This window comes from Netta rufina (assembly GCF_964035555.1).
Source record: "Netta rufina genome assembly, chromosome: Z".
Classification (NCBI taxonomy): domain Eukaryota; kingdom Metazoa; phylum Chordata; class Aves; order Anseriformes; family Anatidae; genus Netta; species Netta rufina.
In genome coordinates, this window is record NC_140126.1 from 8505385 (window position 1) to 8532758 (window position 27374).

Sequence of the window (27374 nt, forward strand, 5' to 3'; positions counted from 1 at the left end):
ATATACTACTTAGGTTTTGTTTCTCAAAGTTAGCCATAGAGATTTTTCCATATAAAAGCTTTAAATACGTTTCCAGTAGTGCTTAAAAGTTGTTAACCTCACACTGCAGCTTTGAAGCACCTTTTGATTTGGGGTTGTACTTCCCTAAAGCTTTCGGGGAGCTATCAGTGAGCCTGCCTGTTTGGCAGGGAGCTCCTCGCGAGGGAGCTGCGCGCTGCCATGAGGCCTCCCCTCAGCCTGCTCTGCTCGGGGCTGACCAAACCCAGCCACCGCAGCCTCCCACCCCTTCCGCGCCCATCTCGCACCGCCCCGCAGCACGGCTGGGCAGGGCGATGCGAGGAGCTCTGCGGGGCTCCTCCTCCTCCTCGCTGCTCGGGCTCCTTATGGCTCCACCGGCTCCTCCTCCTGCTCCGCCCGTTCTGCCGGCCGGCCGGCTCTCCCCGCAGCCATCCCCTGCCCGCCCCGCGTCCCCTCCGCCATGCGGTGCCACTACGAGGTGCTGGGTGTCCGGCGCGACGCCGCCGAGGAGGAGCTGAAGCGGGCGTACCGGCGGCTGGCGCTCCGCTGGCACCCGGGTACGGACGCCGGGCTCAGGCGAGGCGCGGCCCGGCCGCAGGCCCCAGCCAGGCGGCCCCGGCCCCGGTCTCGGCCTCCCCGGCCGTGTGGGGTGTGCGGTGGGGCGAGAAGGGGCAAAGGGAGGGGAAGGGAGGCTCCGGGGAAGCCTCCGAGGTGCCTCCGGAGCCGGGTGGCGGCGCGGGGGAGGGTGGGCACCGCACCTGTGGCGCCCAGCGCTCGGCCCTGGTTCCTTCAGCGCTCGTGATGGGGGCTGCTGCTAGGCTCTGTGTAAAACTCAATAAATTACTTCACAGATAAGAACCTAGAGAACGCCGAGGAAGCCGCAGAACAGTTCAAGTTAATCCAGGCGGCGTATGATGTGCTCAGTGACCCGCAGGAGAGAGCCTGGTGAGTCGTATTTACCTGCTGGCAGACTGCAAAATGTGCGTTTTTCACCCCCCCGTGTGCGTTTTTTCCCCCCTCTTCTTTGAATTCACCTCCTGGCCTTGCTGGTGGTGAGAGTGGGGCCTCTGTAGCAGCTGGAGTCAGCCTTCGTGGTGCTTTGCTCCAGCAAACCAGTAGTTGAGAGGCCTGAAGCTTCCTGAGGAGGCGTAGCTGCAGACCCACACCTTTCTCGCTGTGTTTTTGCGAGGTGGTGTAGGGCTTGGACACTGAGGACGTTCCCTGGGGACGTGTTAGTGCTGGCCTCAGTTTCCTCCTCCTAGGGTGGGAAGCAGTTTGCATGTTAACGTAGGTATCCCTCTGCTCACGTGGTATAACCCTAGTCTTTCCTACCTATGTTTCTATAACAGCCCTAATTTGAGATATGCACATGCGTCTCCTTTTAAGAGGTTGCTAAGTTAAATGCTCCGCATAACATTTTTCAAATGGGCTGAAGCATCGGTCCATCTATCTTATGCAGTCAAGAACACATAGGTACTAAGTTTGTCCTTCCTTAAAGTAGTGTTTTTCACTTGAAATATGCTAATTTATGGTGTTTTTTTGTGTGTGTGTGCGTGCGATTTTTGGGTGATTTAGATGTTCTCCTCGTTTCTGAAAGCTCACTGAAACAGCTTGCTCAAATGCTAGTGCTAGGTTTCTGTTGGGAAATTGTTACTATAGTTATTGCAGGTAAAGTCGTAGTAGGTAAACTAAAGGTCAAGAGATATTTAAGAGATATATCAAGAGGTAGGACCCAGGGTTTTTTCTCTCTAAAAAGAGGGAAAAAAGTGCCCTCTTGGCTGCCAGGGCACACTGCTGGTTCACATTGAGCCTGCTGTGGACCAGCACCCCCAGATCCCATCCTGCTGGCCTGCTCCCCAGCCACTTATCTCCCAGGTTGTAGCTGTGTCCCATTGCTCTGTCCCAGGTGCAGCATTCATCATTTTCCTTTGTTGAACTTCATGTCGTTGATGATCACCCAATATTTTAAGGTATCTAGACCCCTCTGCAAGGCCTCTCATCCTTCCAGGCTGTCAGCAGCACCTCCCAGTTTACTATCACTGGCAGACCTGCTGGATGTGTTTCGCTCCTGCATGCAGATCATTGATAAATATGTGGAACAGGACTGGCCCTAGAATTTAGCCCTGGAGAGCACTGCTAGTGACCAGCCACCACCCAGACACAGCCCCACGCACTACACAACCCTCTGAGCTCTGCCACTGAGCACCCAGCATAGTGTGAACCTGTTCATGTCACGGTTGGACAATTTGTCTAGAATGATGCTGTGAGGGACAGTATCAAATGCCTCCTAAAATCCAGAAAGATTAAGTCTTCCACCTTCCCTTCGTCCACCAAGTGGGTGACCTTATCACAAAAGGAGATCAAAGTACTAAGGCTGGACTTCACCTTCTTGAACCCGTGTTTGACTATGCCTGATAATTTCTTTGTTCGTTAACTGACTTTCAGTAGCATCCAGGACAACCTTCTCCATAACTCCTCAAGGGTTTGAGGTTAATCTAAGGTCAACAGTTTTCTGGGTTCTCTCTCAAGCTTTTTTTGTAGAAAAGTAGAGTATCGGCTAGCTTCCAGCCAGCAGGGATCTTCCCAGACTCCCACAACCTCTGGTAAATTGTTGAGAAGGGTCCAGCTGTAACATCTCTAACTCTTTCAGCACTCAGGGTGAATCCTGTCAGGCCCCATGGACTTATGAATGTTTTGATGGTAGAGCTGTTTCAATTTTGGTGACCTCATCTGGAAAGTCAATGCTCCCACAGTCATGGTCCTCTAATTCAGAGGATCAGGCAGCCTGAGATTTGTCATTACTCTTAAAAACTGAGGCAAAAAAGGCCTTAAAAGGCTCTGCCACCTTTGCCAAGTATTAGTGTTTTCCTTAGACCTCCTCTTGCTGTTGACGTAATTGAAAAAGCCTTTTTGTTGTCTGACACCACGGTGACCGGTGTCAACTCAAGGTGGGCTTTGGCTGTTCTTGTTTTCTTCCCATGCTTGCAAACCGCAGCTCTCTCATCTGCTTGTGAAGCCTGACCTGGCTTCCAGAGGTCATAAATTTTCTCCATCTGCCTTCGTCCCAGGAGGAGCTCCCTGTTCAGTCAGTCCAGGCTTCTTCTCCACTTGCTTGACTTGTGGCACAGTGGGACTTCCTGCTGATGGACTTTTAAAAGGTGGTTCTTGAACAGTGACCAGCTCTCATGGACCCTAAACCCTCTAGAGTAGATTCCCAGGGGACGCCGCTAGCTAGCTGCCTGAGAAGTTTAAAGTTTGCTCTCTCAGGTCTAGGTTGGTAACTCCACTGACCTTTTTTCTCCCCACACCAAAAATGACTCCGTTATTTCATCATGTTCACTATGGCCAAGACACCTGCCATCACCTCTCCTTCAAGGCCTTCCCTACTCTCAAACAACAGATCCAGGAGAGCACCCTTCCTGGCTGGCTCACTCGGTGCGTGTGACAAAAAGTTAATCTTCAGCATGCTGTAGGAGTTTCCCAGGCTTACTTGTTCTGTCAGTATGATATTCCCAGTGTGTGCCTGGGAAGCTGAAGTTTCCCATAAAGATAAGGGTTACTGATCGAGAGATTGTGCTGTTACCTGTCTCATACTGGGATCTGTTTCCTTACGTTACTGATGCTATGAATTTTTGTTAGGTATGATAACCACAGGGAGGCCCTGCTGAAAGGAGGGGTTGATGGAGACTATCAAGATGATAGTCTGGATCTGCTGCGCTACTTCACTGTCAGCTGTTACTCTGGATACGGAGATGACGAAAAGGTGATGAATTAGTTCATCTTCAATGAATCAATTTAATTTTCAAGAAAAATGTCAGCATTTGCTTAGTGTTGACAAGCTATGCATGGAGTTATTGAGCACAGGTGGTATAACAAGTGTTTGTATTAATCCACACTGGTTATCTAGGCGAGCTTTGATTCCTGCTTATTAAAAATTACTTAGTCAGGATTCCTAACTGAACTGTACAACTACAGGGTTTGTCTATGTTACTTACATACACTGTATAGTGAGGCATTCCATAGCATCAGTTTGTTCAGTAATGTCTTTAACAAACTAGAATGCTTCAAGCTAAGGAAAGAGTGCTTAGGTGAAGTGTTCTTCCAATAATTGAATTCCCTGTTGGATTTTAAGATAATCATAATTTAAAAAGCTCTAGGTGATTAGAATAACTCCTCTCAGAGAAAGTCCTTACGTCTTTGCATTACTACAGTAGGAGTGAGTTAGCAACATCTTAATTTAAAAAAATAAAGATACAATTGGGATACATTCTTAGCAAATTTTGTATTTGGAACTTCCTCAAAGCATGGTCCTGTGTACCTAGAAACTTATCAACATCTCCTGCATGATGTAGCTTTTTTGTTCGTTTGTTTGTTCAAAGTTTAATACAGGTGTTTGAAGTTTGAGAGAGACAGACGCTGAGGAATGAGAGGATGGGAACTTTGTTAAACAGAAGGGTCTTGCTGAGAAAATGCTTACAAGGCCTTTACTTGATTGCAAGTTGCTCTTGGAAACTGTAATTTTCTCTGAATTGTAATTTTTTCTGAAATATGCTACTTAATGTAGCTGAACATCTGTGCATTTATTATTGAGTAACGTAGAATGAATCATAGACTTTTTTTTTTAATTAATTTCAGGGATTCTTTACAGTCTATCGACGAGTTTTTGAACAGATTGTAAGAGAAGAAATGGAGTATATGACCCAGGAAGATATTGAAGAATTCCCTACATTTGGATATTCCCAAAGTGACTATGATACGGTAAGAACAACTGTAAAAATAAACTAAAAATAACACAGTTGTAATTACTTTGTGCCACACTGAAATCAAAGGAAAGGCTCCTGATCTCTGAGGTGAATATTAAAAACAAATATCTACTGTCTCTTAGACCATTACTATAAAGGAAGTGCTTGCAGTATGATTCATAATACTTAGGTGAATCAAAAGTGTCATTTCCTGTTGGACTGTATTAGTAGTCAGGCTTTTAGTGGTAGTGGTAGGTTGGCAAACAAACATGTCACAGGGCTAACCATCAATTATGCCAATGAAAATTAAGTGCGATGTTAAGCTTTGCTGGAACAAGGCCTTAAAAAAAACACAAAAGGATTTTCTCTTTACATCTTGATGAGAGTAGTTCACCAGTATTCTATTGCAATATACAATACAAATAAATATACATTATAGCAAGAGATAGAGAAATAGAGAAATGTATTACTTCTTATTAGCATACAGTATTGTGCCTTATTTAGGAAAAATAAAACTCATTCACTGCATAACATAGCCTGTAGGCAATGAGATATTTGGTTGACCTGCCGTGCAAGCTCCAGCTATGATATTCCTGTCATCTACAATTATTCTATAGTAGGATTCAACTTGCAGAATATTGCATGCCTGCCTTATCTGGAGAAAATAATGCGTAGAGGACACTTGAATTCTTCCCATCTGGTTTATCAAGCATTTGTTGTATTCTATCAGACTTCTGTTTTTTAAAGGTTGCTAGTTCTTCTGCATTGAAATAGTAAAGTAATATTTGTTTTCCTTGTATTCACAAATATTCCTCCTAATTTGCTACTTCTCTCTGTCACTTTTAGTAGCATTGTACTGTGTGCTGAATTATTTATGAAATATAAAATGATACATACCTTAAAAAAGAGAAACTCTGACATTACAAAACTAGGCTGGAGTTAGAAATACTGTTACAAATCAGACTAAAAAGTGCCAGAATGGGTGTTTGAATTTGAGGTAACATTACAGGATGGCTTAAAAATTGAAATATTTCCTTGGGAGAGCATATTTAGTGTCTATGAAATTGTTGAAATCTATCTGTTGCTAGAAAAAGCTTGAAACATCATTTGGGAGCTCCTTGTGTTGAAACCATGGAATAAATATGATTATAGACCAAAAATTGTTTTTAATGCTATCAACTAGTAACTGCCAAAATGGCTGTAGTTCTAGAAGCAGCATCATTATACATGTGCCTTGTTCACTCTGTTTTGGAAGCTGAATGCTTTTTTTTTTTTTTTAATGGGATCTAGTGATTTTTGGAATTATTTAATGGAAGGTAAACTTATTTAAACGGGAAACTTATTAATCCTCCTTTGCTTATATTCAAAGAGACAGTCAGAAGAATTGCTGCGGCCAAATTTCTGCTCAGTGGGAGTATGGTGGGAAAAGAGATTTAGAAGGAAGCTACAAAAACTGTACAGAGGCTTTAAAATCTTTGATGTGAATGTTCTCTGATTCAGCCTACAGAGTTAACTCCCAGAAAGTTTGAGAGGTGACTCAAAAAACGTGAGGCAGTCAGGGAAGATATTCTTATGTCTGTGACTTAACAAGACTTCATGAGAAGAGAATAATTTTAGGTCAGTTAGATGCAGAAACAGAAGCAATCAGCTCCAATTATATGTAGTAAGCAAAGCAAAATCCACCTGAGAGTTCAGCAAGAGCTGGTTTGTAGTCTTTTGGAGTGAGGACTGAGGTGGATTTGTATTTCAGGTAGCCGCAGAGGAGGAGGAAAATCTCACAGCTCATACAGCTGGTGAAGGGACAGGTGGTTCCTGTCATCAGCTGATGGCCTTGCATCTTTCTACACAGAAAATTCCTCCTTCTAGAGCACAAATTTGAGCTGATAGTCTATCATCACTTAGATTATTGGACAAAATGTCCAATATGTATATATGTCATAGATATATATAGCTGGATTTTAGTGGCAGCAGAGAAAAACTTCATAGCTACTTACCTGCCAGAGCCCACAGCCGTGAACATTCACATATAGATAAGCTGTTAGAAATTAGTGTTGAGGAGATAATAGCTGTAGCCCAATGAATACCAGTGACATAAGGAGAAGAAGAAATACTGGCAGAAGAGATGTGAAACTGTTAAATTGAAGAACAGGACTTAATGCTGTGAAGTGCTCCAAAATACAGAACAGTAGTGAGCAGGAATAAGTAGTAAAAAGTCAGTTTAATGGGCAAATAGTTTTTTAAAAAATTCAGACATTTTTTGTTTCCCAAATGTACAAAATGCAGAAGGTTAGTAATTATTTGGAGAGGAATATAGAGAATAAAACAAAAAATCGTTATGCAACCTTACTAATTCAGTCTTTGCTCGTGAGTAGTAGAAGAAAGGAGAATAAGGAAAGATGATTTGCTGTTTCTTCTAATGTGAGAGCTGGAGGGCATCATTTTAACCTGCAGTTATATAACACAACAAAACAGGAGTAAGTGCATCTTCACATAAATCCTCGTTGAACTGCACAAGTCACAGCTCTTGTGTGAGCTCTGTGGCTCTATATTGCCAAAAATTTACATAAATTAGGAAAATAAATATTAAACATTCACAAAAGAAAAATGGATTGAGGGCTATTAAACAGTTTCTCTCTTGTTCTGGAAGCAGAGAGAATATAGTGGGGAGAATCAATATTTTGTATTTGCCATATGTTTTTTCGGTCTTTTTGTGCTGGTTGTTGGCCACTGATAGAAATGTACGGATGACCTTTGGTGTAATGTGATACAGTGGCTGTTACACAATACACGTGTCTGCTTATGTACAGAATGTCTGATTCTGGTTTTGCTTTCCCATTTGAAAGGAAAAATACAGCAAAGATAAGTGACTGAGCACTAGCGTTAGCATGGTCCATTCCTAAAAGGGGATAATTCTAGAAACTGGAGTTTAGAATAGTTTAATAGACAGGTTGTTGGCTTGCTGTGTTGTGAAATTTTAAAGATGATACTACAGGTTTCTCTAAACCTTCCTGTGATTTATTTATATTATACTCTGGGGAAGAAACAGTGGCCTGTATAGAAATCTCTATGCAAAACTGCTACAAAAGACCTTGGTGAGTTCTTAGCCCCCTCCCTAATAAAGTGCTTTGTTCTTTTTTAATTTTAACAGGTAGTCCACCCTTTCTATGCATATTGGCAGAGCTTCTGTACTCAGAAAACCTTTGCATGGAAAGAAGAATATGACACACGACAAGCATCAAACCGCTGGGAGAAACGAGCTATGGAAAAAGAGAACAAGAAAACTAGAGATAAAGCAAGGAAAGAGAGGAATGAACTGGTCCGTCAGCTGGTAGCCTTTATTCGTAAAAGGGATAAAAGAGTACAGGCTCATAGAAAACTTGTAGAAGAGCAGAATGCAGAAAAACTTAGGAAAGCAGAGGAATTGCGGAGGCAGCAGAAACTCAAACAAGCCAAGTATGTAAATGTGGAACAAATTGTTTATTTTAAACTTGGACAACTATCCATGTGGGTGCCATGTAGCGTTAGTTTCTAATGATAGCTGCAGTTGTTCTTTCAAAAATCCTTGAAAATTCTTTATTAGTGTTGGTCTCAAGTGTAACCTTTTAAAAAATTGTATTGTAGTATACCAAGCACGCTTTTGCACAGAGTCAAGTAGCAATGTGCTAGTGGGTTTTGCATTGCTGTAATGTACATGGGATCGTGTAGCAGGTAAAAGCAGCTATACTTCTTTTAGGATCGAGCACACTTTTTCCGCTGTGAGCTTGATATTTACCATGCTGCAGTACTTTTCCTGCCTGACATTTGAGCAGGATCTGCTTATGCTGATACCTCCTTACTTGCAGTGTCAGTATGCCCACTGACATAACCAAGTACTTGCTTAGATTTCCAGGCCCTCCTGAAATACTGGAGAAGAGCAACTTATCTTTTAAATAATACAGTTTCTGTATTTCCCAGCTCATAAATGTGAAGTAGAAGTTACTGTATTATTCTACTTACAGGCTTGCTGAGCAGTATAAAGAGCAGAGCTGGATAACTATGTCAGATCTGGAGAGGGAACTGCAAGAGATGGAGGCACAATATGAAAAGGAATTTGGAGATGGATCAGATGATGATGAACTAGAAGAACAGGAGACAAAAGAAGGCATCGAAGGTATGGGGTGTGGTGGTATGAGCTGTGGCGGGTTGTTGCTGTGTCAATATTGGCTCACTGCACCTCAAGCCACAGCTTCGCAGCTCTGGTGCAAGTCCTGTGCTGTGCCTCCAACTGAGGTGTGCCAGGTTAGAGGCTGGCTTTCTGATGTTTTCCATGGAACATGAGAAGACATCAAGCTACAGCTGTTCATTTATGCTAATGTATGATTTGCTGATATGGTCTTGATTTCTCTGCACATCAGCAATACTGAAGAAGCTGAATGTTAGTATTGTGACTTTCTTGGGGTTTTAAGAGTAACTTACTCAAAAATTGGTCCTCTGACTTTGTCTCTCCAATCCCCATTTGTTTCTTCAGACAAACTGAGTGACGAGGCCGAAGAAAGTGAATTTGCTGATGATCTCTACTGCCCTGCTTGTGACAAATCATTCAAAACTGAGAAAGCGTAAGTGTGTGTGTGTATGGTTGGGAATTTCTTCATGCTAGGGGCAGGGATTGTTGCTTTTTAACTTTTAAAAAAGCCTTTTAAGGACTCGAACTTCACATCATGATCATTGTCTTCTTTCCAGTAGAGACATTGTCAGGGTGTAATTTTCCATTCTTAGCAGGATGGATAATGGGCCAGTTATTAATTTATTTGCAAATGCAACAATATCTGCTCAGCTACCTGTAGTAACTATTTGCTGGTCTTCACAGCATGAAGAACCATGAAAAATCAAAGAAACATCGAGAGATGGTAGCACTGTTACGACAGCAACTGGAAGAAGAAGAAGGGAAATTTCCTGCATCTTTGGATGATGCAAATGGAATAGATACTAAAGAGGATGAAGAAACAGAAGAGATGCCCAAACAAAAGTACTTAAAATTATTTTTAGTTATGTTATGATTAATGATTTAATTAAAACTTGAAGGGCTAAAGAGAGCTTCTGACTTAATTTATTATCATGTTGGAACTCATATCGTGAAATTCAAAATATTTCATTGTGTAAGAGTATCAATAGAATGCATGCATTAGTATGGCTGAGTTCAGCTGTCAGATTTTTCAGATGGGAACATCCTACAGGCCCAGTGTTTTTTGATTTAGTTATGGGACTCTTTGTCAGTTGGGTGCTGGCACACGCAGAAAATGAGTGTACTTGAAATCAAATTGAATTTATTTAATAAGTTGTACAACTTCATTTTTTGACTGGAAAAACATAAAACCAACTAGCTCATTACTACCTTTCTGTTCAGTCTGAACAGAATAAGTGTTTTTCTAAATTCAATGAATAGTTAGGAGAACTGTTATTTTCACTACAGATATGAATCGTTTCCTAGTTGTGGCCATTATTCTAATACCATGTTATGATGTTAAACAAAAATATAACTTCATAACTTTCTAGAAATTGTATTCATTTTCACTTTCTTTCAAAGAGTTCATTTTGCATTCTTATCTTTACAGGCTCTCCAAGAAGCAGAAGAAGAAACAGAAAACAATGACGGTAGGGAGTCAGACTTAATGAAATTCAGGGAACTTTACAATCCTTTTTATCACATCATATGATAATATGTTTCATAAACATAACTTTATTCTGTTTGTACAGGTCCTACTAAATGTAGTGCTGGTTCCAAAAAGCTTGTGGGCTGAAGTGTAAGGAAAAGAGATAGAAAAAGTTTCAAGAAAAAGGATACAGGAAATACAGGGAAACACGCAGATAAAGAGTGAACACAAGGAATTGATAAGAAAGACGAGCAGTGGCCCTAGTGCAGTAGCAACTTAATTGTTTGGTAATAGTTTTCTGCTTTGGCTGCTAGACCTGGTAAAATGTACTGTTGGTAAATTAATTTTTTTGGCATCTTACTGACACTGTGTGGTTGTTGGAGTGAACACATCCATTCCACCTTTTGCTTGCATTGCAAACAACCAGTAATGCCACCCACCAGAACATGGGTGGCACTCTTGCATAGGTGAGCTAGAACCTTCTTGTGCAGAGAGATTCTTCTGGAAATGTAACTTCCATCCTCTGTGAAGTTTTACTGAGTGCAGGAATCACTATGGTTTTTGTTTTGTTTTCCTAGAGGTAAATAAATAGCTTAGCCAAGTTTTTTTTCAGGTAGTTTTAAGTCCACAAGTTAAGTTTTATATTGCATACTAGAGGTGGTATATGCAATAACATAGTGTTAGGTCAAACCTAAATACCTTGCTTTTGTGACTTTAGCAATTTTGTTTCAGACATGCTCAGACATAGACCTTTGCCAAACTTAGTCTTGACTCAAATTTTGTGTTCTGGTACTTGGAGAAGTTTAGCAGTGTTTTCAAAAGTTAAGGGAGGAAAATAGTGTGTTTAGCTTCTATCAGTAGAGTAATTTTGGCCCAAGTGTCCTAATGCACACATCTGGCACAAAAAACTTTAGCCTAAACAATTACCATTTGGCAAAGTTGTAAACAAAACCACTATCTTATAATGTGAAATGGGAGCCCTGTGATTAACTCTGTAAGTAATTAAAAGCTACCTTTGTTCTTATGTTCTGTAGCTTTTGAGGCTGTTTTATTGGTGTTTCTTCCCTTTGTCACAGGTGGTCTCATCTTTCGAAAAGGGAACTAAGATTTTAGCTGTTACAGTCTCACTGAAAACACAGTGTAAAATTCAGAGGGTTGATGGCTTTGTGTGTTACACCCATGTTTTGAGGTAAATGAGTATAACAGTATAAACATAATCACTAATGAACTTAAAGATGCTTACTTGCATTTATTCTCTTTGGACAGATTTATGAGGACTCTTTTGATAAAAGTGCTGATGAGGAAACAGCTGAGCAAAAGGAGGTGCCATGTGTGGACAAGGACACAGCAGAGGAATTGGTAAATGATGGCCAAAGATGTGCTGTGTCAGAGGAAAGAAGTGCTACAGAAGATAGCAGCCAAGTAAATGAAGCACAAAGTGAAGTGAAAAGGTGTGCTGACTTGCTATATAGCAGTGATTGACATTCTATGTCATGTCTGATACTGTTAAACAAGTCTAGATTTAAGTCTAGATTTTTCACGCCAAGTAAATTGGGAGGTCTACTCCACTAAATCAGAGTTGAATAAAAATGGTACAAACCAAGGAGTGTTAGGATTTACTCTGGAAAAGGTATTAGACTGCAAATCAGTGCCACACATTTACCAGCATCTGATCCATCATCTAGCTGAATCTTGAGACTGACAGTTGATCATATAAATGACAGTTCTTTTTTTCTGAACACACTTGTGTTGTGTGAAGGAAGAACTGGGGAAATTAGGAGAAACTTTGCTTTGAAAGACTACTCTTTAGTGTTAATTTGAATATCTTGTGCACTGATCTTGCTTTCTCTTTGTCTATCAGCAGTGCTAAGCCTAAAGGTAAAAAAGCCAAGGATGCAAAAAAGTCTGCCAAGGCATCTTCAGAACACCCAACAACGGTATGTCAAATTAGTAATGCTACTAATCATGTAATTTAATTACAAACATGTAATTACAAACAGGATTGTTGGTTTGAATTCTAGACAAATATTCTATTCCAATTTACTGCTTGTTTTTTTGGTAATTTAAACAGGTGACTTCTCTTCCTGTAATTTTTATTAGAATCTGGGATATTGGAACATCGGATCTTGTCTTTGCAGAGAAAAGTAGGACTAAATTTCACTTCTAAGAGAGTGGCAAGATCTCAGTATTCAAAGCAGTTTAAACAAACAAAAAGTAGACAAGACAGCTGTTGTCATTAGTCAGTACCGTTTGCATCTTTCCCAATATTGATGATTCCCAGTAAGAGTGAACTCTTATATTAACTAGAGCTAAGACATACTGAATTCAGTAAATTTCAGAAATGAAAGTAGTATGTGTATAGTCTTCTTTAGTCAGGTGAGATCAAATGTAATCTAATGTATCATAAATGGGATTTGCAAAGCTTTTGTTTTGTTCTAGGCTTTACTTAGCATTCCTTAAAATTCTAAGAGGCCATATTTGTAATGTTTGTTTTTTTATTGTTAATCAGTAATTGGATTTTAATTATAGAAACAAACAACTTAATCACATTTCATTGTTTAAGAAAAGCTACGTGTAACCAGTTGGTGCATTCTATTTATTATGCATTCTGTAAAAAAGTTAATCTTTCTTTTTTTCCCTTGTAGAATGAAGTTCCCATTCACTGTGTAACCTGCAACTGTGCATTTCCATCCCGAAATAAACTGTTTGAACATCTAAAATTGACAGGACATGCAAAAGCAACACAAGCACCAACTGTAAATGGAGCTGTACACACCAGAAGCAAAAAAGAGAAACGTAAAAACAGATAGAACTTAGATACAGTGACAGTCTCTGGAACCATACATAAAAAATCTCCCAAAATGGAGAAGTGTGTATTGCCTGTATTTTGAGGTAAACAGAGCAGGCAACTCCAACTTTGGAAGGAGGAAGGAAAAAAATGTAACAAAAGGAACGTTACCTTGTGAAGCAACCTGTGCTTTCGTTTGTTTTTACCAGCCGTTCTTTACTGACTGAATTTGGCTTACCCTTCCAGCAGATTTCATGCTGAAGGGGAAAAAATAGTGATTTAAAGCTAGTTGCTTTGCATTCTTGTTGAAACTTGCATGGATGCAACCTATGCAGAAGGAATAAATTATTTTAACACGTTGCTATTTTTTTTGAGAGAAAACTGATTTAAGAATGGACTCTGCTGCTTAGATCATCTGTTAAAGATGAAATATGATCCAGGACAAGGGGAAAAAACAGGCTTTTCTGCCATCCTCAGTGGCCTTTTCAAACTAATTAGCAGACAAAAGAGAAAAGAGTAGGATGACAAAGCTGGTTAATCACAGCTTTGGCAGTCCCTATTAGTTCTGTATGTGCACCTGCATGCCAGGTGTGTGTGAGAGGGACAAAAAACCTTGTTGGAATAAGTAGGGAGGAGGGGGATGAAAACTGAGAAGTTGGTGTTAATGTATGTGAGGTGAGCTGCATGTGGGAAGTCTGTCCCTCAGCACGTTTAACTTACATATTCCCATTTGACTGGGGAATGGTGTGAATTAGAGACACCTGTCTACATTTATTCTTTTGATTTCTAATGAAAAACAAAATGGGAGCTGGTATTATGCCTCTGTTTAAATGCATAATCTGCTTCAACTTGAATAGCACTTAAAAAAAAAAAAAAAAGTGAGACAAACACCTGATTTTGGAGTGTAAGTGTAGGAAAGAACTTTACAAATCAAATTGTGAATGCAGTTAGAGAATGCAATGCTCAGGGAGGGTTGGGGCTCTAGTCTGATAGTAAACCCTGAGAGCTGATAAAAGCAATGATCTTGCCTTATCCAAGTTGCTGTAACATTTCAGCTCATCAGACAAAATTGCAGAACACAGTACCATTGTTGTGGTAAGAAATTATTCAAATGTTACAATTTGAACCAAAGTAAAATGACTAATGTACAGTTCTTGCTAACAGCCAGCAATTATATATATATTTTTTTTTTTTGAGAGTGAGGGAGGTAATGAACTTCTTTTTTTTCCCCAAAAGTGGTTATGTAAGAAATGCTGCACCTTATTTCCCCAGCCAGATTTTGCATCTTGCTAAATGACTAATTGGTGTGCTGTGCAATCCTAAAAGCAGCAGGAGGAAAATAAAAGCATTTTTGGAGAGGATGATGACTGGATTAGAGCCCCATATAAAAAATAATGAGTGTAATTAGACCCTTTACAATTAGTGTGCACAGATTTTTTTTTTGTGTGTGCTTTTAGTGTGCACAAATTACAGTGCTTCCTTGTAGTAAGGGTAAACACCTTTAGCACTGATTGAAACCTGCACTTATGTTCTCCTCAGAGTGGTTCCTAGCCCAAATAACTGTGTGAAATCTCACATCGTGGGACTGAGGGTGAGACTTAAACCCTGCATTGTTACCTTTGAGTTAATTATTTTTCTTATTTAAATAAAGTCAAATACTTCATCACTGTCTGTCTTTACAAATGCTCCTGAGTATTGAGTGTAAGAGGGAAGGTTGTGGTGGCTGTGGGTGTGACCACAGTGGAAGGTGGTCAGGGACTACCCTGCACTGGTCACAGCTGGCTCTGCAACAGTCCCACCACATGCCAAAGCTCAGTTAAGAAGGCGTTTGTGTTGCCTCTGTGAAAACAACAAATGCTGTGAGACACAGGAACAAGGCCATAGGAGCAAGAGGCACTCCATGGTGGTACCTGTAACACCTCCAGAGTGACAGTAGCCTGGTGGAGGACGTGTGCTGGTGCATAGGAAACAAGTGAGATAGAAAGAACAGCAGAAGAAAAGAGTAAGGAACAAAGAGCAGCAGAATGAAACCACTCTGTCCTAGTGTCACCTGTTGCATTGTTAAAGACAACTGTAGTACTGAACAGTATTTTTACAAAACAGATGAGAGGCATTATTTGAAGTCTGGCTCTGTAAGAGTAGTCTTATGATGCTGACACATTTTATCTTCAAACTATGATTCTTCTTGTCCTGTGTAGATTAGTGCAGAGTCTGGATGGCAAGTATCATGGATTCATTCAATTGCATCTCATGTACAGAAACAAGTTGAGTCTACTTTGCAGCTACTCTTTCCATGTGTCTCTCTAATGCAGTATGAATTACTTCAACAGCGAAGTCAGCATCCTTTTTAGTGATGCACATAGGAGGTTTAATTCTAAATGTCTGAGAAGGAAAAAGAAAAAAAAAAAAAAGACATCATTATACTTGTAGGGAAAGAACACAGGTTATAGCAGCCCTTCTAGGTCAGTGCTCACACTTTGCCACACAATCTAACCATAGGTATGGAAAAATAATAGAACTGCAGAGCTGGGACCAAGGCCTCTTTGGTAAGTGTGCCCCGAACTAGTTGAGCACTAGTTTCTAACTAGTTCTAGCACTAATTTCAGAAAAGAATCAAATAGCTCCTGCTTGGTTTGTAAACCAGGCAAAATCAGTATAGTTAATTTAACCAGAAGTTCTATACCTGATTGTAGAGTCCTCCTCTTCCAATCAGAACACCCATATCTTTACAATCTTCCCAGATCTCACTGATTTCTTCAGTTGGAAGAGGGTGGCGACTGTCCTATGGAAAGTGAACATTAAACTTAGATAAATTTATAAAATTCTAGATTTATAAATTCTAAGAAAAAGATGCATATTCCAGTTATTCCAATATATCCCACTCCTATCTCTGTCTGAAAACATCAGTTGCATAATTTAATCTGCTTTCTAAGATGGCTTTATGCAATTAAAGTGCACAAGTCACTGTTTACACAAAGCTTGTGAGATATTTGAAATGCTGGCATGTTCTGGCTTATTTTTAGCCAGAGCAATGCTTTCTCACTCCACTTTTTTAAGTAAAACACTCAGTGGTATTGAAAGGAATTAAGGAATAAAGTAAATGATCAACCTTATCTGTCACCATCTCTATCCCAATCATAAGTCCCTTGCCACGGACATCTCCAACAATCTCAAATTTATCCCGTAGTTTAGCAAGCTCCAGCAGCATATACGTTCCCACATCCTCGCTGTTTTTTTGTAGATGATCTTCTTCAATAGCCTGGGTAAAATGATGCACAATGACAATGTTGCAGGACAAGCTTCTAACACATCTGTTTGTTTAATACCCTGTAAGATCAATGACACATCATCCTCTCACGCTCACAGATACTATGTTCCTTCACTACTGTGGTATTTAAAAACCTTCACTACTGTGGTATTTCATTTTTTCCAATCCACTAATAGCATCAGATTAAAACTGAACATAATATTTTGATGCTGCTCCATCCTTTTGCACATTTTACTTGTTATTCCATAATCATATTGCAGTAATTCATGCTCACAGTCATAGATGAAAAATACCTGACCATCAGGATTATTTTCAAAATCTTACCCAAAATATTTTAAAACTTTCTCCAGCACCGTAAGTATATAACTTGACAAGGCATACCTATTGGTACTAGGTAGCCTTTTAGGAAACAGCTTGAGTGCTTTAATTAGATTCATCAACACTCATCAATGCTTTTTAAATGCAATTTTTCATACTCGGCTCTATTCATCAAAGTTCTGACATGCAACCAGCTATCAGCACTGATGTGCACAACTTAATTTACAAACTTAAAGTGTACTTTAATAAAATGCACATAAGAAAAAGAATTACAAAAGTTAAAGTGATACTTTTCCTTTTTTTTTTTTCCTTAACTCATTTTCTTTCAACTCCATTTTATTTTTTTCCTAACTGACAACCCCTTCAGACTTGCTTCAGATAGGTTCAAAGTAATGTCCAAGATGAAGACTACAAATGACTCCTACTCCTGCTAAAGGGATGAAAATTTTGCAGTAGAACTAATCAGGAACTTGTATTTTTTCCTACACATAAAGTGCCCTGCCTATACATAAATAATACTTTATGTGTTTATACAGTTACAAAATTGTCCACACATAACTTTATAATAAGAACAAATGCAAGCAGTTTTTATCCAGAAAAAGCTTGGAATACATCAATTCATAATGTTCTCCCTACATCAAGAACTGCAGCTCCAACTACGCAGGCTAAAGGGTTTCCTCCAAATGTATTGAAATGAAGGTTTTGAGCCAAAGAATTTGCAATCTCTAGAAGAGAAAAACAAAACCAAAAACCATTAATTAGTCTTACAGTTGTTTTACATTTGGTAACAGTACTTACCTGTGTTAACTTAAAATATTGCTGTGCTTCTACCCTGATTCTCCAAAGTGACAGACCATAATATTGCCAAAACTACAGTTGAACAGATGCTAAAGACAGACTTTAAAATGGTCACACCTTAAAATAATCTAGTCAGTTGTCTCCTTGGGCCAACATCTACAAATTTTCTTAACCAGACTCAGTGAGTCATTCATACGAATCAAGTAGCTGGCTAATGTATTGTCTTCTCTTAGTGCACTGGTTATTAAAACAGAAAATTCAAAGATTTTCAGGATTTCTTACAAGGTATTTCTTTTCAGGATTTCTGTGACAAGGTCATCTCTGTTTCAGTTATGCAATTACCCCATCTAAATAAAGCTTTGCACTAGTACAAGCAGAGCTCTAAGTAAAACCAGTCAGTAATGAGAAACCAATTCATTTACCTCAAAAGACAGCTTGAAACCAAGATCATTAATAAAGCTCAGCTGTTTGAATACACATCTCTCCAGTAAGTAACTATGGTATAGTACATTTTGTATTTGCTCTACTTTAATTCTTATCAGGACAGAACACTTATACCTTTTGTTGTAACAACAGCTGCCATGGGAAAGCCATTACCAATTCCTTTTGCCAAAGTAACAATGTCAGGGACTACACCATGCGTTTGAAATCCCCAGAAATGGCTGCCTGTTCGTCCAAATCCTGTCTGTACCTTTCAAAGGAAAAATCCAGAAAAACCCCCATCACTTTCTCACATTTTACAATATGGCTTCTTTCTCTTTTCATTCAATTTTTGCTGATTTTCATTACACTGCAACCATACCTTGAATCAACTATTGTAGAAAGATCCTTACTCAAGTGGCTTTGTACAAAATATTATTTATTATAATTGGGTTCTTCTTTTGCATGTTACACAGCCAACATCACACCATGTCTTAGGCATGGTGAAATGCACAAATATGCTGCAGCTTCCATTTCAAAATGGAGAGGAAATGCAGCTGTTTACCACATTTCAAAATTGCAGTCCCAGAATTGCTGATTTCTACCACTACAATGCTTGACAGTCACAGTCACTTTGAAGAGTTCATTAATATTTCAAAATGGCCTTAGGCAAGCAAATTTTATTTATGAAATGTATTTGCAGAGGGACAGCAAAAGAACCCCGTTCTAGAGTTGCCAATGTATGCAAACAACACTTGTAACCGTAAGTGTTATTGTGACAATACCACATCACAGCTGGCATTTATTAGTTGCGTATTTTTGTAAATTTACTCTAGACTTCTTCCAAAACTGGAGGACTCAAGCCTGGTACAAGCCTTACCTATGTCTAAAATTAGTATACCATGCTGCAGAATAAAGGCAGTAAAAACTGTGAGGCACCTAAGCTTGGAAAGAGGCACCATGTTAGCCTTAAGTGAAATGCTATGTATTTCACAGCTTATTTTATTTCCAGGGCTTCAAGTTTGCCTTCATGTGGATTCTTTCAAAAAGATTTTCAGAGGTACCCCAAATTCTAGAGTTTTTTGTGAAAAAGCTTACTTCATCTGAAATACAAACACCTCCTCTTTCCCGTACTAGCTCGTATGCTTCCTTTAAGAAACCTTTTGGATACTGAACAGCTCCATTAACACCCTGCCAAGAGAAATAAACAAACAAACAAATAAATAATAAAATAAAAATAAAATTTCTTTAGGAACAGAAAATGAAAGAGTGGTTTTACTGGGTGACTATCTTTCTACAGTAAGAAAAAAATACCAGCAGCTCTCAGGTAATAGCAAAACAGTTGTCTTAAATTTCAGTCTTCAGCAGTGAAACTGCTTCTGATAGTTTCTGCTCAGGTCACACGTTCCCATCCCACAGGGCAGTCTGCTGTTCCATTAGCTGTGTTCATACAAATGTCTGTGAGGCCATACTGTAAACTGGACCACTGTAAGATAGAGTGGATTAAAGATAAACTGCCAAAACAAGTACCTTGAAAACCTGCACACTGAGAAATCCATAAACTGTGTTTCATGATAAACGTAAACAGAGAATTCACATCCCTCCTTTAGTAAATTTGGTTTGAATACCGTTTCCTCAGTTTCTGTTCATGTTTCCAGAAATTCTACTCTATACCTTGATTGCAATGGCTTCTTAGACTAAAACATGTGAAGGCTTAGGAAAAAGCAAAAACAGAGCAGCTCCAGTTTTCTCTGGTCACAGTTCTCACATTTTTTTTCTTGCCTTTCCTGGTCTTGAGATATATTCTCCATTCCTCCTATTTAACAACCACATACATATACAGCAGTTCTGTAACTGGGGTGAAACACCAAGAGAATGAATACTGTGGCCAGCTAGAGAGCTCCTAAAAACACAGTGGAGAACATGTCTGGGAAGAGGTGGAAAGGAAATTGTGCTAAAGTTTACAGAAATAGTAAATAGAAAAGCACTATGAGATTTGGAAGAAGGTACTGAGATACAAAACAATAGTGCATGCCATACATGCTATCTAAATACAGAAAAAGCAGGTACACTTAATTATGATTCTTCGTTTATCTTTATGAGTAACATTCTAGCTCTGCCAAAATCAGTGACAAAAGCTGAACCTTTAAGAGAGCGCATTCATTCTTCCAAATGTTTAAGGTGTTTAAGTCATAAAATCAATGGACATCCATATTTAGGGTGCAGCTAAAGAGCACCAGATTTGAATATTTCATAATATTTGTGATATCACAACTGAGAAATGCGAAACTACCTACCTGAATTGGTTCACTGATAAATCCAGCTATTGTCTTTGGCACACAAGTGTTCAGAGTATCTTTGAACTGTTCAATGTACTGGTCATTTGCATGACATACACCTGTTTACAGGGAAAATACTTTAAATACAATTTAATTAAAATGACAATAGCAACTTCAAAATATGAAAGTGCACATCTACACGTATTATCCGACTATATGGTAAATATCACCTCTCAAATACATAAAAGTGTCTAAATATCATGAGAGAGTCCCTTATTTTCTCGTAAACTATTTATACCATAAAGACTAACAGTTCTAAAACAGCAAGACAAAGCTGCCAGACAATGAGATGTTACAAATTATACAGGCTGCAATTGTACACGATGTAACAATAAGCTGTAGGTTAGAGAGTGTGAAACACCTACATCAACAAAAGGAATAAGCAGATAACTTTTTCAGGGTTCAATTAACATCAGAATAAGACATAAGGAACATTATGTTAGTGCAGATACAAGGCTTCTGGAGGATACAGCTGCATATAAGTGTATACAAATAAAGAACAAAGAAGTTAGTATAGCTAATCCATTCAATGGGGAGGGCAAAGATAAGAAGGAAGTATTTTTTTATGCATGTGAATTAAAACAACAGAGTGCCTCTTGAAACAGTGGGGAAAAATACCATCACTTTTGTTAATTGGAGAGCAGTAGAGGAGCTTTCACACTGTATGTGAATGGATGTTCTGCCTCATAAAGACTTTTTCATATCACTGGCTTCACTTTGTCCTTACTATTTATATTACTCCAAAACAGCAGAAAATATCAATCAACAAATAGTACTTCCAGATGCACTAAGGTTTGAGAACCACAGCTTTTTGAATACCAGAGCTGATCTTGACAAATGCTTGAAATGAAGGCTAGGATTTTCAGGGAAAAAAGAAAAAAAAAAGAAAAAAAGAATATGGCATGTTGCCTGCCCATATTTTTTTCTGTGAGAAGCAGATACCCATGATTTCTGCAATATTTTCATTAGTTGCCCTTGCAAACCCTAACTAGAGGTCTACTGAGGAATGCTTACCTTTCTTGAGGAGGTAGAAATAACCTGAGCATATACTTTGCCTTCTACAGCCTCCTATTACTCTCTAATCTAAAAACCAAATAACTTTTCTCATTGACCAACCTTCAGAACAGCTGCATTTTCGAACAGTTTGTACTGGAGAATCTCTACAATTGCTGCCTCCCCATGGACCACGAAAAACATCTGGTAACATTGTCTGTCAAGCATAAGAGAAATAGCTACAGATTTGGTAACATCGTTCTAGGAGATGTGTTAATCATACCCAGTAATGACTCTAATTAAAAAAAAAAAAAAAAAAGAAAAAAAAAGAGAGAGAAAGGCGGTTAGAGACAAAGGGCAAATCTAGTTCCAGTGACTTTTCCAAAGAACACTTGTGGAATAATAGCAGGCTTCTCCCACAAGGATATCCCTGTAGTAGCGACTCAATTGATGACTTCCTTTCTTCTGATATTTAAGTTTTGAAGTTAGTCAGCAGTTAAGGTTATCTAAGATTAATGGCAACATTTTCAGAGTTGCTGGTAGTGCTTCAATAATGCAAAGCATGTTAAAACCTGCAAAATACAGGAAGGCAGGCAGATATCACAGCAGAGTAGTAGCTACACTGCAGGAATAGCTACACTGCAGTTTGGTTAGTAACTATAAAGAACTTTGAAGATAGAAATTTGCTAACCATCAAAACGTTCAAATAAAGTGCTAGTTCATTAGATTGTTAAAAAAATAAATTAAAATCTCACTGTTGAACAGCCAAAGCCATTGGCAACACCATGCTTATAAGGACCAATAGATGTCAATCCCAGTGCGTAAGGGCTTCCTCCATGGTATGCTCCTCTGTGCAAACAGACAAAGCACAAGCACATCACTCATTTCCAAAAAGAGACTGTGGCAGTATTAGTTCTGAGAAGGCATGCCTCTGAGATATAAATTATTGGGAAAAGCGTGTGCTGCTACGCTCAAAACAATATTCCTACTGCCTTTTTTTTTTTTTGCTTTGGTCTTGGAAGGTCCATGACTGTCCATCTGCATTGGTTTCCTGTGATTTCATATGCTGTAATTGTTCACAAGGAGAAGCGAATGAGGACTGGAATTGACAGCAATTCAGACAGGTTTTATGCAAGCGCTTCACAAAGTTCTGCTGTAGCACCTGAGCCCCACAGAACGAACATCTCTCTTCTTTGAATCATGGGAACTGCTGCTCTCTCAAACAGATGCTGCCAATCATTAAACTACGTGGTGGTTTGTTGATAGTTTTATAAGCAAACCAGAAGTTTGTTAAGGAGAATATAAAAGCTAGGTGGATGCCCAATGTTCCATTGAACAGAATGGCAGAAAAATACAGTTCCATATAACAAGGTCTTTTATTCTAATATCTGTGGCTGCCTTGGATGCAAAGTAAAGAGAAGAATTGCTTACACTGGTTCTTACATAGCTCTCACCCCTGCACCACCTCTGTAGTTAAGCCAGAAGGGCTGTTAGTGTAGCTGTGCAGTGAACTGTGGTTCAGGGATCTGGCAGAAAAATACGGCAGCAAAACAAACAAAACCAAAAAACCTTTCCTCCGGATAATTTTCAGCCAGACCAGTTCCCTGCTGTGGTTCACTGCACCGCTGTTCCGGAGGTGCTCCCATGAAGTGGAGCACTGCAGGGGTGGAACAAAGGTAGAGAGCAGTAGTTGCTGAAGCCTGCTCTGACCCTGAATGAAGGTCCACTGAAGCACAGCCTGAACATAAAGACTAGATCTTTTTACTAAGTCAGAAAAGCAGAAATTACAGATTGTGCCTTCTCTGCAGAAAAGTCCTAGCACACTGCATCAAATTTTGAACTCCTGTTTTAATTTTCTTTGTTCAACAGGGTGTCCTCAGCAGGTCTGCAGTTACTTCTTGTTTTAGGCATATAGAGACTCATCACACACACAGTGGGTTTGATATCGACCATACCACCATTACCTGAAAGAGATGATGTCGAAGTTACGAGTATATAGCCTTGCCATGAACATCGCCAAGTCATTGGCTTCTGACCCACTGTTGGTTAGATAAACCACCTGTGGAAGAACACTTAGGATTAGTACAGTGCACGGCCACCACCTATTTATATGTCACTTTATAACAGTATGAGGAATCACTTTTCACTGCCACTAAGTGACCTTTCTGCAGTAAATTTAGTGGTATCCATAGACTACGGATGGGAACAAAGATCATGATGACACCAGATAGTACAGAAGATTTTTAAGACATGCAATCTGCAGGTTTTCCGTCTCACTTCTAAGATGGAACAATGATTCAAAGAAAAATAGAAGTGTTTGGGTCAAACTGAGCATGACTAACTGAATAACCTTCAGACCAGTAAAATTGGCTGCAAAATACCCTTCTGTGTTAGTTACAAGGAGCGCAACGCAGAGAAATAACAGTGGAAAACAAGACATTGCTTATTGGGTTCCACTGAGAATTAAGGGGGATATTCACCAATCTAAGATTTGAAAACAGCTCAAATCCTACCGTCACTGCTTTTAAATTTAATTTTCAGAAGTGACTGAGACAGTCACTCCCCTGCTTAAGCTATGCAGATGCCTTACATTTACATTTATTTTTGAAATTTCTTCCATTTTTTTAAGACTGCAATAGCTTCACACACTTCTGGTAACCAGGTCTCTTTTTATGACCACTTTCTTTTACCTGAAGAAACACAGTACTTTTCTTACTGTTTCTGTGCATACGGCACATGACATTTTGACATTTATATGGTTTACTTACTTAAATGTCAGTAAAGCTCACTACATAAAATACTGTCAAATACTTTTCACTCTTAATTTTTGTGAGATCAAGAAAGTTAGGGCTGACTACATATAAGAGTAGTTAAAAACGTCTCAGTTCCTTCAGTCATTTTTCTCCAGTCAACACTCCTTAACAGTGTTGACTGAAGAGAGAGAGCCAAGCAGAAGAGGAGCCTGTGTTATTATGCTCGTCTGTACCCAAATCAAAGAAAAGGCCTTGAGGGTCATCACGCTCTCTTTAGCTGACAGTCTCTGGAGAGGTTTTTCTTGCTGCAGATGTTGTGGCTCTCATTTATGTATGTAATAAATATTTTCATTCAATAAACAGACACAAGCTTTCCCCATCCCTGCTCCTGTCAGAAGTGAAGTACCTTAAGTGGATCTGGAAGAAGCAAAGTTAGCTTCTCAGCATATTCCTGGATTGATGGGTGCATGTAAATATTAGTAGTATGCCAAAGGCGAGCAAGCTGTTTCTGGATAGCCATAGTAACCTTCCTGCAGGTAGAACAAGGAGAGACACAGGGACTTCATTCAGTGTATGCGTATAAATCCACGCAACCCCCCGCCTCTGTTACTAATGCTGAAAATACAGACACTGCTCCATTTGCCCAATGGATGAGCAAATAGGTCAAATGAATGAATTCTTCAAAACATAGTGGGAAATGACCTTAATATATAAGGCATGAAAATCCAGTGAATTACGTTCTGTTTTTTTGGCTAACTGTGTCACAGATTAAGAAAGAACAAAACTATCAGCAGCATCTCTTCTTGTATTTTGTAGTGTAAATCAAACACACTTACGGATGACAGTGACCAACACTGACAGTAACGATTCCAGCAAAGAGATCAAGATATCTTCGTCCTTCATAATCAAACAACCACTGCATATATCCTTGATGCAGCAACAAAGGCTTCTTGTAAAATGTTCTCAGTGCCGGAGAAACATTTTGTTCACGAATCTTCAACATACGTTCATATGAATAGGACTGGCGGGAATAAAAAAGTCAGTATCTGTTCATGCTTTCTAAAGATCCAGACTAATGGAACAGCTCTAGTTCACAGAACACAGGTTTTAACAAATTCTGGCACATAGAGCGCTCTGCAAAACAACCTTTTGAAACAAGACTGCTGTTCTGCATTTATTTTTTCCTGGAAGTCTTCCAAATCAACAATTTAGCCTTAATTACAGAAATGCCACACAAATGCATCTATAGGTTATACTGTGGTTCTAACAAACAAGCAAATAGCAGAAGTCCTATTCAATGGACAAACTTCACAGCAGATGAGCCGATGAGCCTATCACTCAGATCTCATAGTGGAGTCTTACTTAAATTCAGGTGGAGGATATATTACTTACTTGGTATTTTTCAGGTACAAAGTTGCAAGGAGGCATTTTTGCTTGTACAGAGACAGTGCTTTTCCATTTCTGCTGCCTAAAGGCAACTACAAAATAGAAACAGAACTATCAAACGTGTACCAAAGTGCACATCTGAAAGCATTTCGCAATAAGCTTGTTCACAGGAAATAAAAGCTACAGACAAGGAAAATACTTTGAGGGCTTTCCTTTGGGGAAAACAAAATACTTAAGAACTGTTTGCAGAAAGGCAAAACACATGTTGCTTTGTTTTGACAGAGAAAATCTTAGAAAAATCATTTTCTGACACAAGACCAGAGACAAGGCTGGAGACAAGGCAATGACACAGGTCCAAGGTCCATGCAGGAGATGGGGACAGGGACAGGACTGGTGGCGAGGCTGCACACCCCTGTGGCATGGCTGAGGCAGGGACACGGACATGGGTGGAGGTCCTGGGGGGCTCGGGGCTGCTCAGGGGTGCTCAGGGCCCCTACAGCTCTCGTCCCCACCTTCCACCCTCACTTCAAAATCCTCAAGTCACCGTGCCGTCCTATCTTCAGCTTAACTCAAAGTATAATTAAGCTGGAATCAGAGAACATTATAATTCTTCCACATCCCTAACAGTCGTTCTCCTTCTGCATCACTAATGTCATCAGAGGAGAACTATGTCCTTTATTTTTCAGTGCTTTAGGTTTCACACGCTTCCTAAAACACATCAGATGAATGAAAAATCAAGTTTCCCAAAACAGACCAGACACACTGCCACTGCCTTGAACGAATTAAAGACCCACGAGTGTCCAGACTCAACAAACGTGAATTAAAGCCCTAGGGTCTTGGACCCAGCTCTGCCTGTCGATCTCCTCCAAGGGGATCTGTCCACATCTCCCACCCGCAAACACGGCTCTACGAGGATAAATCCGGGCGTTTCGGGGAGAATCGCTGCCCCCAGCCCCTAAGTGTCCCGGCCGGCCCAGGGCTCGCGGGGCTCCGCTGCAAAAACGCCTTTCTGCGGGCAGCCCCCGGCGAGGCGACCCCTAGGGCAGGGGAAGAACCGCCTCAGCCCTTCGCTGCCCCGGCTTAATGCCGCCACCCTGTCCCTGTCCCTGTCCCTGTTCCCTGTCCCTGTCCCTGTCCCTGTCCCTGACTCTGTCCCTGTCCCTGTCCCTGTCCCTGTCCCTGTCCCTCGGGGGCTCGCTGCGCTCTGCCTCGGCTCCCGGCGCTGCCCTTACCGCTGCCGAGCCGGTGGCCGCCCCCCTGCCTCAGCGCCGCCATGCCGCCCGCCATGCACCGGCCTGAGGGGCCCCGGGCAGTGGGGCCGCTGCCCTCGCTCCGCCCCGGCCCCCGAGGGCTCGTCCCGCAGCTGTGGGGAGGGACAGCGGGGCCAGGCGGCTCCCGAGGGACAATAAAGGTGTTTTTTTGTTTGTTTGTGTGGTGGTTTGGGGCAGCTGAGCGCCACCACAAGCGCTCTCTCGCTCCCCATCCTCAAAGGGAAAGGGGGGAGGAAATACAATGAATGGAAAGGGCTCAAGGGTTGAGATTAGAACAGGGAAATCACTCAACAGTGATCATCACAGGCAAAACAGACTCAGCATAGGAAGATTAATGTAATTTATTGCCTATCACTAACAAGGTAGAGCAGTGAGAAACTAAAAACACAACAAAAACACCTTCCCTCATTAATTGTCTTCCACCTTCCCCCCCCCGAGTGGCACAGAGGAATGGGGAATGGGGGCTGCTGTCAGTCCCTGACGCTTCGTCTCCGCCACTCCTTCACGGTCACTCTCTGCCCCTGCTCCACGTGGGGTCCCTCAGCCAGCAGCTCTCCAAGACCTGCTCCCACACAGCTCCATCCCACGGGGTCCATCCCCCAGGAGCAAACTGCTCCAGCACAGGTCCCCCACAGGTGGGCGGCAGCTCC

The 27374-nt window shown here is 40.4% G+C and overlaps 2 protein-coding genes across 3 annotated transcripts; one reads left to right on the forward strand and one right to left on the reverse strand.

The window, feature by feature from the left end:
* The first annotated feature begins 422 nt into the window (after positions 1 to 422).
* DNAJC21 (DnaJ heat shock protein family (Hsp40) member C21) lies at positions 423 to 13540 on the forward strand. Of its 2 annotated transcripts, none has more exons than XM_084305728.1 (12): positions 423 to 575; positions 870 to 963; positions 3658 to 3781; positions 4654 to 4776; positions 7909 to 8213; positions 8759 to 8910; positions 9268 to 9355; positions 9607 to 9765; positions 10352 to 10391; positions 11657 to 11841; positions 12252 to 12327; positions 13036 to 13540. In XM_084305728.1, exons 1-12 carry the CDS (start codon positions 479 to 481, stop codon positions 13198 to 13200), a joined length of 1608 nt encoding a protein of 535 aa, XP_084161854.1. In that variant the 5' UTR covers positions 423 to 478; the 3' UTR covers positions 13201 to 13540. The 2 variants fall into 2 exon arrangements, with proteins under 2 accessions (XP_084161854.1, XP_084161855.1); XM_084305729.1 differs by having other exon boundaries at positions 12255 to 12327.
* Positions 13541 to 15449: 1909 nt separating this feature from the next.
* On the reverse strand, positions 15450 to 26740 carry AGXT2 (alanine--glyoxylate aminotransferase 2; the record flags this gene model as incomplete). The annotated part of the gene is made up of 14 exons (XM_084305125.1): positions 15450 to 15560; positions 15862 to 15960; positions 16288 to 16437; positions 17401 to 17489; positions 18121 to 18253; positions 19081 to 19173; positions 20280 to 20380; positions 21438 to 21531; positions 22070 to 22163; positions 23279 to 23373; positions 24474 to 24597; positions 24904 to 25088; positions 25460 to 25545; positions 26686 to 26740. The coding sequence occupies 14 exons, from the start codon at positions 26738 to 26740 to the stop codon at positions 15450 to 15452; spliced, it is 1509 nt and encodes a 502-aa protein (XP_084161251.1).
* Between the last annotated feature and the right edge of the window lie 634 nt (positions 26741 to 27374).

Excerpts from the sequence above, each read along its gene's own strand:
- DNAJC21 (XM_084305728.1), top strand. The coding sequence starts at position 479 with ATGCGGTGCCACTACGAGGTGCTGGGTGTCCGGCGCGACGCCGCCGAG. Across the intron at positions 8,214-8,758 it reads CAGAAACTCAAACAAGCCAA|GCTTGCTGAGCAGTATAAAG; the intron begins GTATGTAAATGT and ends TTCTACTTACAG. Across the intron at positions 9,356-9,606 it reads TCATTCAAAACTGAGAAAGC|CATGAAGAACCATGAAAAAT; the intron begins GTAAGTGTGTGT and ends TGGTCTTCACAG.